Genomic DNA, 13,569 nt, shown 5'->3' with positions numbered 1-13,569 from the left:
TTACTCATGTCCATGTCTGTGCAGTGCTGTCCTTAGCCCACACACAATCTCAACAAATAAAAATGACATTTTAACTTTTTGTGACTTTCCACCTTCATTATAACTAAAAGCTATTAACCTCACTCCTTAGAGTAGTTTTAATCCTGTATACTGGGTTAATTAGAGCTGAAGCTGAACATTGCTTTTACTTCATTTAAATCCTTTCCACTGTGTCCATTCTTGGTTATGAATGGAATTGGTGGCCAGTCTGTCTCAAAGAGAGATAGCTTGATGATTAGTTCTGTTAATGCAGCTGAAATTTAAAGTTTTCATCTTGCACGTTGAATGATACCTGTGAGTGGCGTTACAAGTATGGAATATGATACCACTACAAAGATAATTTTCCCTATCCTTTTATACTCCTTCAAATCTCCTTTATTAAAACAAATAAAACCCCCCACAAATGAAAAAAAGAAGATAATTGTTGGCCTTGACTTTGAGATGTACGATTTTTCAGTGTTTACCCAGATGTCTAGAGGTTGGCATTGCTTCCACTGAATGGGTAATGCCAATGCTTCTCTTGCCCCTGTACTTACTTTTCTAGCAATCACAGTTGTGACTTGCTGTGCTTCCTCTGGCATTCTTTCTGTAGGCATGGAGGAGGTAAAACCTGAAATGCACTCGTTGTATCTTTTCTGTTCTTCTCTTTCGATTCATTTTCCCTGTTTGTAGAAATTGTTGTAAAAAAACCCTGTTTATGAGTAATCTTCCACTTCTTTAAAGCAAATTTTTTTTTCCTCAGCTTGTAGTTGAGCTGAATCATATGGTTACATCATGCATGAAATTGGCATGTTTAGATCATAAGACATCATGCTGTCCTGCTTCCCAATGGTTTGATGTGTTGGCATCAGCCATGAGGAGGTACTTACTAGATAAGTAGGTAAAAGGAAGGGTTTTTTCCTGATGGAGAAGGAAAATGGAATCTTTAAGAACTTTGGAATAAAGCGGTCAAGTTTTTCACCATTTTTATCAACACTTGAAAAAAAATGAAATGGAAAGCAATCTATTCAGAAATGAAGAGATAATTGTGCTTCCTGTTTAGGAAAATACAGTGAAGTCCAAAAAGTTAGGGCTGTGTATTTTATAGCACTGAATGCTTTACTGGAACAATGTGGAATATATACTGCTATAGTATAGTAGTAGCTACTGAATTAAGAGTAGACAGAAATGGAAGTGGTAGAAAACTACTGTGGACTGAAAACTGAGACGTGTTTCTTTGCATTATGAGAATTCGGTATCATTACCATAAGGTTTAATATATTCGAGGTTATTTTTTCTTGAGGGGTGGTAAACATTTTTAATTGTCTAAGTGTTGTTCTTTCTGCTTTATAATTCCTTTTTAATAAATATATATGGCATTACATGAACACCACTTGTAAATGTTGGCTTCTTAAGTATTTTAAACAAATAGTCTGACCTTAATGATTGAAAAGTAAACAAGTGCACTTCTTCTGAGGATAAAGGGGGTGTTTACAGGGATGTTCCTCATAAAATAAAAAATCTAGAAAAAAAAATATTTGCCTTTCTCTTTACAGGTTTGCACTTTGTTTTAGACATCTGGGACCATGTTCTATGCCCACTTTGTCCTGAGCAAGCGTGGGCCGCTGGCCAAAATTTGGCTGGCGGCCCACTGGGATAAGAAGCTGACCAAAGCCCATGTTTTTGAGTGTAACCTGGAGAGCAGCGTGGAGAGTATAATTTCCCCAAAGGTATTTATTTTAGATTAATGTAATGTTACCTTGTAGTGAAAAGAACTTGTAGTTACTGTTTGGGTCACTGAAGCAAATGAAGTTCTTAACGTTGCTATTTTAAAGGGTGGAAATGTCTGTTCAAATATGAAATGCTCTACTGGGAAACTGGAGGAAGTTTTAAGTTGCTTGATGTTTTTAAATATTTTTAGTTTTCTTTCCCTCTGCTACTCATGACAATTAAATTGTTCATTTTTGAACTAGTGAGCTAGTGATATGGTTGTGACTTTTGTGGCTTAACAGGTGACAAAAATGTCTTATACAAAAAGTAACTATTTGAAAAAAAAACCTTTCTCTTTTATTTTGGTTGATACAAATGTTAACAGTTCTAAAATGCTACTCTAGATTTTAGAAGGACTGCTAAATGTAAGCAAAAAGTGTATAGTACAATCACAGAGATACTGTTCCAGAGCAGTGATTTGCTTCATTGTAAGCTCTGGAAGGATTTAGAAAGAAGATAATGTTCATAGACTCACTATTGTGTAGCATTCTTTTAGAGAAAGGAGAAATTAATAGGCACTCTTTCATGTGTTTAACTGTGTGTAACATGTTCATTGGCTGATACATTAGAAAGACATTGTAGTCAATACAAATTTTGAATTCTTACAGTTTGAGGTTAAATCCTGTATGGCTTAATCTTTCTGTGAGACAATTATTCCATGTAACCTTCAGCACAAGTTTCATGCTCTTTCAGCCTGGAAACTTAAGAAGAGTCCTTCCCTGGAATTTTTTTTCAGTTTTATGTTCCCACAGCAGATACTTGATTACACAGTAAAGCAGTGAGATTAAAGAGGAAAGGAACTTAAAATTGTTTTAATGTGGCAGTGCTTGTGTATAGGCACTCCACATTTTCCACTATTTCTCTCTGATTTTCTTTTAACTGCAGGACAGAAGATGGAGAGATAACAAGTAACCATTTATAATTAGATTTTACTTAACCAAATCATTATTTATGGCTGTCCAGCTTTTTGTATTTTTCACTTTTTCCACAATTAAAGTAACAAAATATTAGAAAAACATGTGGTAGAAATGGGGTTTGTCTCTTTTTTTTTCTCTAGACAGAGCAGTGTTTGGGAATTCCTGAAGTGAGCTGCTATTAATTTACTGATATTTGCCAGACCATTAATGAGTAATATATAGAGTATCATCTTGGATGTAGACTTTGCATTCTCTTTTTCTTCATATTTCTGCTGATTTTTATACTTGTTTTGGATATTTGATTTTATTGAAAAAAATCATGTAAAGATGACTGAAATGTCATTAAAGGGAAAAGTAAGGCTACATCTAATTCACTGACTGTGCAATGTGTTTTTAGGTGAAGATGGCACTTCGAACCTCAGGACATCTCTTACTAGGCGTTGTTAGAATCTACCACAGGAAAGCAAAATATCTTCTTGCAGACTGTAATGAGGCTTTCATTAAGATTAAAATGGCTTTTCGTCCAGGTATCTGTCTTTATCTAAGCACTCTGAAAAGTTATGTTGATAAATATATTTATTAAGGAGACATACAATTCTGCCTTCTTTTGTCCGTAGAATTACATAAGGTAATAGGAGAGGTTATTTTCTTTGGTGCGGCTTCAACTGGCTGCGTGACTGAGTTGCCTGCTGAAAAACATCTTCTAACTGAATTCTGAACAAAAACTTTTCCTATTAATGCTGATTCAGTAAAATCTCAGTTGTGATTTTGGCTGTTGTTGGTGGATGATGTTAAATGGAAATGCACTGCATGGTTTTTACCTTCTGGCTGAAAATGGCCAGTGTCTTACTGAATAGAAGCACAGAAGGGGTCTTATTTCCATCAAGGGTGAGGATTGCTTTGCCATGAGTTACAAAAGAAATGTTTAAGTAAGCTGGTTTTTTACCACTTTTATGTTTTAGTTTCTGAAAATAATGTGAACTGTAATGTGTGCAACATAATTTCCCCCTCTATTGTTGCTTACCTTAAGATTTTTCGTGGAGATGGGGTTCCATATTTAAATGTGAAATGACTTTCCATCCAGCAGTTAATTACTTGGCTTACATACAGTTGATAGTTTTCTTTAATTTTAGCCTGGGAAAATTTTTCCAGCTGGAGTGTAGTTGTGGCAGTGATGCTGCTGGATGCTCACAGCTGCTGAATCATATTCTACCCTCTTAAGTTTGTGAGTGCAATGGATTTAAAAGCTGAACTTAAAGGAGACCTTTTGTTTTTTAAAAGGCAACTCTTGAAAGCCAGTGCAGCAGTAACTTGAGAAAAGTTAAGGTATATAATGCCTTTATCTTCATTTCCTGATCTTCATGTTGTGATTCAGGCATTGAACTTTATGTAGCTTTCAGTGGCAATTTGTTAACTGTTGCCAATTTTTTGTTTACTGTTGGGTTTAACTTCCCTGGGTGATAAGGACAGATAAATGTGTCTTCATTTCACAAGACAATTTGTTTTTCCAGTTTTCCCGCTCCCAACAACATGCATGTAGAAGGTGAAGCACCTTAAGATCAAGATGTACCAAAAGTTATATGCTGACCTGAAACAAGCTGAGGCACTTGTCTTTGTTCTCAGTTTATCAGCTTTGTGACTTAGGCATTGTCTGGATTCTGTCTGCTCTGAGAATCATGTTTCATTTTAAGCAGCCAACAGGTAAAAGTTCTGAATAGCCCTGAAAGGATGGACTAGGTTTCTTCAGTCCTAGCCAAGTACCATGATGAGTAAGCTACAGACTCATGCTTGTTCCTAGTCTCTCTGGATGGTGGTTCTTTGGTTATCTGTTGTGGAGGGAGCACAGTGGGCAGAGTGTGTTTCTGAAGTGTCTGTACCTCAGAATTGCCTGTGTTGTGAGTGTGGGTCAGAAGGCAGAGCATAGAGCTCAAATCTTCTGCAAGTTACAAAAGGAATTGAACCTGCATTTCCCATGCACTTTCAAGTGTCCTGAACTCTAAGACTCTGTATGAAGGAGAGGTACCAACTACTGGCACTGGTTTTGTGATGCCCAGTCTGATAGTCATGCTCTGAGAATGCCTGCTGAATAACAGATTAAGCATCTCTGGAGGATAAGAAAAGGTATGTATGTGGTTTAGGTAATCGAGCTCTTTTACGTGCAAAATGCTAAGAGTTTGTGTGGCCCAAGTACAGTTAGTACTGTTCTGGGACTTCTGGAGCTAATAGAACTGAATAAATAGAACAGTCATAACTGTCCTGCCACTGCTTTACCCAAACTGGAATGTAGAACTCACCAGCTCATATGGTGCATCATGATAAAAGTATTTTGTAGCAGGTACCTATAGTGTTGTGATGACATAGATGCCTGTATTGGCTGCACAGTTCTGCAGTGTCACACAAACAATATCGAGTGATTTGAGGCTTTGAGAGTTATACGAACAGTGCAAGGGCTTGAGGGTATATATTTTGGATTTAGTCTGAATCTCACTACTAACATTATCTAAGGTTTCTTAGCATCAGTTCAACACATTTAAAGACAAGAAGCTCATGCAGGGTGAACAATCCTGAAGGCACAGGATAAAATGCTGTCCTTGTAAGGAATGGGGACTCATGTCTGGGTGTTCTTCTCTGCAGGGGTTGTTGATTTGCCTGAGGAAAACCGAGAGGCCGCTTACAATGCTATTACCTTGCCTGAGGAATTTCACGATTTTGACCAACCACTTCCTGATCTGGAGTAAGCATGGGGTTTTTTTATTTCCACACAAATAATATTTGGTTTTAGTTGTGGAGAACTTGGTTTTAAACAGCTAACTCATTGCTGAATGTGAAGAAAGAGGGTCTGTAGGTAACTTGTATTCTTAAATCTTTTAATATACTAAGCAGGTATGCAACCGTCTTTGTATTGATTTCAAGTTCATAGTACCATGTAATTTTAACCAGAGTTTAAGCTGTCCTTAGAGAGGCTTTTGAAAAACTCATGTATCTGTTATCATTTTCTTTTTTCCTCTATGCAAGGCACTCTACGTCACATATGTTCTCAGGTTAGACAAGATTAGTTTTATGGAAATGTTCCTCTGTAGTGGCACTTTTAATTCTTAAAACTTCTTATTGCTAATGGGTTACTTGTAAACATGACAAGTATACAACCTGAATGGTTCTTGATCTTGAAAAAATTGATGTTACTCTTTCAGGTTATTCATAATGGAATTTACTTTGTACTTGTATTATTCAGTGTTCTGTTTAGTTTATGTTCAAATTAGAGTAAATACTAATTTGAAATTGCATAACAATTCTGTGTTCTTCTAAGAAACATACCTTAATACACCACAAAGAGTGTTAACTTAGTACTGGTTCTAAATATAGCTTTTGATAAACTATATTAATAGCTTTTGAAGTTGAAGGGGAGGAAGTCTTTTCTTGATTATTAATTTGGTCTTTAAAATTAGTAACCTAAATATAGCAAGGAGTAAGAGATGTTCGATGCATTTCCAGAAGCTAACACAATTGAGAGAGACGTTTGAATCATTAATGGTCTTACTGTTCTAAGCAATGTTTTCTATTCACTGCTTATCATCAGTTTTTTCATAAGTGACTGAAGTGTAAAATATACTTCTTATGAGCTAATGTCATATTTCTTTAAGCAACTTTGTGTTGTTAATTTTTTTTAATGGAGATTTTTAATAATTGCCTTCTGTTTGTTTAAGTGATATTGATGTGGCCCAGCAGTTCAGTTTGAACCAGAGTAGAGTGGAAGAAATTACAATGAGAGAAGAAGTAGGCAACATCAGTATCCTCCAGGATAATGACTTTGGTAAAGATCTCGTGCGTTATTATGTGTTACTAGCTAATTTTGGTAACTATAAGATATGGTTTTGCAATAACTATTGAATGCCCACTAAACACAAAACAAATTAGCTCAAACATGCTTTGGTTTTGTACATTTAATTTTTGGGTCAGTTTTTCCAGAAAGTCTGTCCTCTAATGCTCAGAAAACTTCTAGCTGCCTAGAATAGGCAGAAAGAAAAGCTGAAGATTATTCAGTCAGGTTAATTAGCGAAGTACTATGTCAATTATAATTTTCAAGTGTGTGAATATGAAGTCAGGTGTTGCTTTAATCATAAGCATGTTCTCAGTCAGAAACCATTAGGAGATTTCTAAAGCTGAAGCAGTCAGTGGCAAGGAGTTTACTGCTTCCAGTGTCTTTTCAAGAACAGTGTTCTAAAAATACGAATCAAAGCCTAAAGACAGTTGTACTTGAATGTCTAGTTCCCAGCATACAGTACTGTAATCCATAATTTAGTAATTTTTTTGAAAGAATAATCCAGGAATTTATGGTGGTGTTGATTTGGTATTGGTTTGCTCCCTGTATGCCTTGAGGCATAAGGTACAACATTTTTGAAATTCATTGAATTCTTTGGTTTCTGTGTAGATAAAATTTAGTAGGATCTTGCTAATATAAATTCAAGTAAGTAAAATAAAATGCTTTGAAGAAGAGATAGTTATTTTTTATAATTGTTTGAACAGTACTTTTGCCATGGGATTGCTGGACATAATTTCTTACACCTTGTCATTAACTCTGCAACTAAGATGAAATGAATTTTGATTTTACATTTGGGCTTTTGCTGATCAGTTAGCTAAGTCTCTTGCACCTTGGTTGTTTAGCACTTATAGCAGTGGAATTGTATTCTTGCAGGTGACTTTGGGATGGATGATCGTGAGATGATGAGAGAAGGTAGTGCATTTGAGGATGACATGCTAGTAAGCACCAGTGCTTCCAATCTCCTATTGGAACCTGAACAGAGCACCAGTCACCTCAATGAGAAATCTAATCACCTGGAATATGAAGACCAATACAAAGATGATAATTTTGGAGAAGGAAATGATGGTGGAATATTGGGTAAGTTTGAGAAATTTGTTTATCCTCCATCCTGTCTTCTGCATTCATAAGTTCTTGGGTGGACAGGGGGAAGCTGTTTTCCTTGTAGCAAAGATCTCTTTCAAAGTTATGCCTTCAACAGTAGAATTCTGGTTTATGAGTCCTACAGCAGTGCAGATGATGTACAGATGATCTTAAGTGTTGGCATAAATGAAGTTCTAAGAAACCCAGTAAGATGCAAATATGTGGCAATTGTATTGTAATAAAGGTTGCCTGTAAGCTCAAAATTTGTGCTGACATGCACCATGAAAAGGCACTGCTGCTTTCTTCTGTGTCAGCATTGGAAGTTTTCTAACCTTTGCCCTGTCTTTATCTGTGTTGTGATAAACTTGTCTGTACTTCTTTATAAATTTGTCAGTACTTTTTCATGAATTTGTGGATGCAAAACTGATTCTTTCATATGGTTGCTTCAGATGACAAACTTCTCAGTAATAATGATGGTGGTATTTTTGATGACCCACCTGCACTCTCAGAAAGTGGAGTAATGATGCCAGAGCAACCTCCCCACGATGATATGGATGATGATGATAATGTATCAAGTGAGTATTAACTAGGGTTAGATCTAGAATTACTCTTCAACTGATTTGATTTTTATTTAATTCCTTAAAAGCAAATTAAGCTCAAAGTATGAAATGGGGTAAATCACTTGAGGTTGTGGAGGAGGGGATGGGCAGGGTAGCACAGTTTCTCCATGCTGTGAAATAGTGCAAGGTACCTGTTCTCGTTGGCAGTGGGTGGCCCAGACAGCCCGGACTCCGTGGATCCAGTTGAACCGTTACCAACTATGACTGATCAGACAACGCTTGTTCCCAATGAAGAGGAAGCTTTTGCTCTGGAGCCTATTGACATAACTGGTGAGTAAGCTATTTGGGAATATTTTACTTGTGTTGTCAGAGACTACCTTAGCTTGATGGAGTGGAAATGAATGTCTAGAACTGCTGCTGATTCTGTTTCTCAGCTGGAAGAGAAACCAGGCACCAAGTGCTGAATTCCTTTTATTCTAACAGTAGCCTTCCAGTACTTTCCAGGTAGATAGCTTCCATGGATGGTCTTGGAGGATACTAGTTTGTAATTTCTGCAGTCGAAATGTATAATAGCACAATACTATAGCTTTTGGTAAACATGCTAGTTTAAATGCACTGAGTTGAAATAGAACTCATCATGTCTTTAATTCTAATATGCTATCTGTAGTGCAGCACAGTTCTTGATATACTATGTTTGAAAGCCAGGAGTGACTGCTTACACTGAGAATGAGTGCTCTTCTAGTGATTTGTAGCTTTAATGAATTGCTGAGTTCAGGAAATGTATCTTTTTGTATTTGAAATTCTACTAAATAGGTGATTTCCTTGTCTTTCTCTTTAATGCAAGAAACTTTCTTACTTTAACCAATACTGTATTTAGCTCATTGTAAACAGATCCCTGCTTTAATGAAAAATTAGGATCTAGAAAGAAAGTAGCTTGTCCTGTGTCTTCAGACTGAGCTCCAGGCCCTGATTCCCTGCTTGGCCAATCAGAGAGCCCTGGCACTGCCCTCTCGTGGCAGGCTGGCAGCAGGGGTCCAGCAGATCTGCTAGGACCAGCAAAGACAGCTGTTGCCAGAGCTTTATGGTCTGCTGCAGAGTGCCAGACTGTAAGCAATGTCATCCTAGAGCAGGGTGAGAGGTACAGGTAAGATAACCACCCACATTAAGTCCACCAAAGCTCAGGCAGGGCTTAGAGATAAAACCTGGTATAGTATTTTCACTCTGTGATTAGAATTATAGAATGGTTTGGTTTGGAAGGGACCTTGAAGATCATCTAGCTCTAACTGTCCTGCCATGGGCAGCGAGACCTTTCACTAGACCAGATTGCTCAGAGCTCCATCTGACCGGGCCTTGAACACTTCCAGGGGTGGGACATCCACAGCTTCTCTGGACAAGCTCTTCCAGTACCTCACCACCCTCACGGTGAAGAATTTCTTCCTAATACCTAATGTAGACCTACTCTCTGTCAGTTTGAAGCCATTCCCCCTTGTCCTGTCCCTAGATGCTCTTGTAAAAAGTCTCCTCCATCTTTCTTGTAGGCTCCCTTCAAGTGCTGGAAGGCTGCAATTACATCACGCCGAAGCCTTCTCTTTTTCCAGGCTGAACAATTCCAATTCTCTCAGCCTTTCCTCATAGGAGAGGTGCTCCATCCCTCTAATCAACATGTTGGCCAGGGTTTGCACCAGCCTAACAAACAAGCCATGGGGGAGGGAGGCATGTGCAGCTGAGGACATCAAGGCTTAGGTAGATTCAGTAAAACTACGAGTCTACACAAAAGAATTTGTAGGTTACAGGACAGCATTCCTAGTATTTGATCTTTCACACTGCTTGTAGCCTTTCAGTCCTTCTCCCAAAGCTGACATTGCCTTAGATGCTTTAGGTAGCTTTATACGTGGGCAAATAAGACCTATAGAGAACCTGCAAGATTCTTCTATGGTGTGGTATCTGAGCTAACCTTCATTACTTGCTAAAAATCTCAACAGTCAAAGAAACCAAAGCAAAGAGGAAGAGAAAGCTGATTGTGGACAGTGTGAAGGAACTGGATAGCAAGACTATTCGAGCCCAATTAAGTGACTACTCTGATATTGTTACTACTTTGGATTTGGCACCGCCTACTAAGAAACTGATGATGTGGAAAGAAACTGGTGGAGTTGAAAAGCTTTTCTCTCTGCCTGCACAACCTTTGTGGAATAACAGGCTACTGAAGGTAATGTTTTTGTGCAGGTTCATTTTTAAATGGACTGTATTCAGGACTGTGCCTCACATATAGTAAACATCAGCATATCAATAGTGATATAGTAATATTCATAACTGGAAAAAAAAACACATTAAAACAAGAAAGATAACTATTTTAAGCGTTGGTGTTACCAGTTACAGAAGTAAATTTTTTTTTTTTTAATATTAGTACTGTGGAGAGGAGCTTAAAAAATAGGAAAGTAAGATAGGCCATAATTACTTGACCTGAAATGAAATTGAAGGACACTGAGAACTGTAGTTCTCAGTAGTGAATAATGTAATCTTTCCTCTATAGCTCTTTACTCGCTGTCTTACACCTCTGGTACCAGAAGACCTAAGAAAGAGGAGGAAAGGTGGAGAAGCTGACAACCTTGATGAGTTCCTTAAAGACTTTGAAAACCCAGAAGTTCCCAGAGAGGAGCAGCAGCATCAACAGCAGCAACGAGATGTCATTGGTTTGTGTCTTGTCAAAGATGCTCTGCTTCCTTCAGAGCTTATTTTTCTTTTTTTTTTTTGTGCTTTGTATTAAGTCATCAAAGATTATGAATGGAGCAAAGAGCTTTGTAATGGTTGTTTAGCTTGATGTACAGTCTGTGACCGAAAATAACTTATATTTGCTAGAAATAGAGGGCGCTTAGGAATTGTTTGAACCAGTGGACTAAATGTGTATTGGATTGGTTTGTATGCACATCTGTGCCAATTCTGCTTGTCACTGCAAAAGCTGTGCAGGCTGTTAAGAGTGCTCAGTTCTAAATTAATAGCAGATTAGACTTTGGTATGGTTTCTAATACATCTAAACCGAGTTTTGTTGTGGAATATAGATGAACCTATTCTTGAAGAACCAAGCCGTTTACAGGAGTCGATGATGGAAGGCAGCAGAACCAACCTGGACGAATCTGTTATGCCGCCCCCACCACCTCAGACAGGTGTGAAACGCAAAGTGCAGCAAGTAGAGCCAGAGCCAGTGCTACCCGTGAGTAAGATTTCACTGTGGTTTTTTATGGGGAATGAGAAGTGGGTGGTGTCTTTGAGCAGGAAATGACAGATTTGAGGCCCTAGCTTTCCATGGTCATGTGAGATTCTCTGGAGTAGTAGCAGAACATTTGCCCCTGGGTAGGCATTCTGGTGTTTATTCTTAAGCAAAAAGCTTACTGAAACATTTAAAATGCGTGTAGGATAAAGAAATGACACTATTTCCTCTAGAAAAAGTCTTCAAGGAATTAAGTGTATTGTTTACAAAGCTATCAGGTTCTGCTGGGCAAGTGTATATGAACATTTTCCACTGAAGCAAGGATTGTGCTAGCTGCACAAACTTCCTTTTTAAGACAGTCCTATTGTTCCAGGCTTAAGGCTTCAAAGAAAGACTGATTGCCTGGAGGTATTTTGTAGCTGAGCTATGAGTAGTCTTGGAAACTAGATGTGATGCAGTGTGAAAGGAAACAATATTTTGAAGGGGAAAGGAAGGAAAAGGGCAAAATGAAAGGTATATTCTTTTTCTGAATGCTTATCTGCTGAGAACAGTCCTGGTTTATGCTATGTCTCATAATTGTGCATGTTTAACCTCACTTTTCATGTTCCTTGGCCAGCAGATTGTTTGCTGTAGAATGAGACTGATGTTACATTATCTTATTAAAAAGGGTGGCAGCTGCTGCTCCGCTTGGCCATGTTATGGGGTGAAATTGGCATCAGCTGTACTGAAGTCAGTGTAGTTGGGGGAGTGAGTGTTGGGAATTCTTCCATCACATGAGCAGGTCAGGCCTCTGTCAACATACCTGTAGTGTTACCTGCTGTTTGACCAAGTCAGAAGTTGCTTAGCCATTTTAGAGTATGTGTAGAAACAGTTTCAGGTGTCAGTGTAACTTTGCTGGCAAACACTTAACTGCATATAGATTCACAAGGAGAGTGCTGTATATTAATTTTATTAAAACTGACTACATAAATCCTGTTAAACGGCTTTTCTGGGTTTTTCTCTTGATATAAATATTTTCTGAGAATGATAATTGAGCACCAAAGTCACTCATAGATTTTAGGAAACTTTGCGAGACACCTGTGTTTTAATTCCTTCACATTTATATCACTGAGAACAGCATTTTGATACTTTGAAGATGTCTTATTCTACCAAGTTAGTGTGTTCATGTAGTACTGAATCTGGTTATCTAGGATTTTAAATTTGAATGTGCCAATTCAAGAAATGGGATCGATGGTGGACTAAGTGAAATTATTGGAAAGCCTTTTTTCTTATAGAGATATCATAATTTCTGGTTTGAGTAGAATCTAAAGGATTAAAAATACATGTATGGATAGCAAAAAAAATGCTTTTCGGTTTTTAAAAAAGAAAAATTCAGACAAATAGCTAAGATTTAGATACTTGAATTTTATGCAACTGGTCTGTTGCATTGTCATTGTATTGTAAAGGCACAGACAGAATTATCCTTTGGTTTAACTGTATTGTGTACCTTTACAGCATCCACCGTCACAACAGCTGGAAATGCCACCTGTGGAAATGCCTCCAGAGGAGCCCCAAAACATCTGCCAGCTAATACCAGAGCTAGAACTTCTGCCAGAAAAAGAGAAGGAGAAAGAAAAGGAGAAGGAGGAGGAGGAAGAAGAAGAGGTAAGAACTCTGTGTAGGAAGAGTTTGTGTGTTTCCCAGAAGCGTTTGGCTGTGGATTCAGTAAATGGCATAAGAAAAATCTTTAGTGTATCCTTGGGAAACGATAGCCTTTGGAAATGTAAATTCTTAAAGTATTTCATGACCATTTTATAATATTTATGGTATTTTGTATTATAAATTGTATATACATTCTGTTTTATGTTAGAGGGTTCTCCTGTTCTCACACATGGCTGGATTAAACCACTCTATATATTTATGATGCCTTGTACAAGAAGTTTTGAACTTGATGTTGTTGTTCATTTTAAATAGTTTGTGCTGCCTTATGAAAGTAGCTTTTTGCAAGAAAACCAGCCACATCCTAAAATGTGATAACTTGTCTCTTAGCTACAATATTTAATATTCTGTGGCCGTCAAGACAAACTTCAATGACATCTTTTATTTTACACGTGCTTGCAGGAGGAAGAAGAAAGGAGATGGAACAAGAGGACTCAACAAATGCTTCATGGACTTCAGGTACACATGATCATTTGCTTTCTCTTGAAGTAGCTTTTGAGT

At 37.6% G+C, this 13,569-nt stretch overlaps 1 protein-coding gene across 1 annotated transcript; it reads left to right on the top strand.

The window, feature by feature from the left end:
* Positions 1-1,573: 1,573 nt before the first annotated feature.
* LOC108502925 (double-strand-break repair protein rad21 homolog) lies at positions 1,574-13,527 on the top strand (the record flags this gene model as incomplete). The annotated part of the gene is made up of 12 exons (XM_017826395.1): positions 1,574-1,748; positions 3,103-3,232; positions 5,340-5,439; positions 6,410-6,516; positions 7,399-7,602; positions 8,055-8,180; positions 8,373-8,495; positions 10,148-10,371; positions 10,696-10,855; positions 11,222-11,373; positions 12,865-13,014; positions 13,471-13,527. Coding segments are annotated over exons 1-12 (1,677 nt in total), but the record flags the coding sequence as incomplete, so codon positions are not given.
* Between the last annotated feature and the right edge of the window lie 42 nt (positions 13,528-13,569).

The sequence above is a fragment of the Lepidothrix coronata genome, unplaced genomic scaffold (assembly GCF_001604755.1).
Source record: "Lepidothrix coronata isolate B3197 unplaced genomic scaffold, Lepidothrix_coronata-1.0 Scaffold126, whole genome shotgun sequence".
Taxonomy (NCBI): Eukaryota; Metazoa; Chordata; class Aves; order Passeriformes; family Pipridae; genus Lepidothrix; species Lepidothrix coronata.
This window is presented reverse-complemented; position numbering and strand designations above follow the sequence as displayed.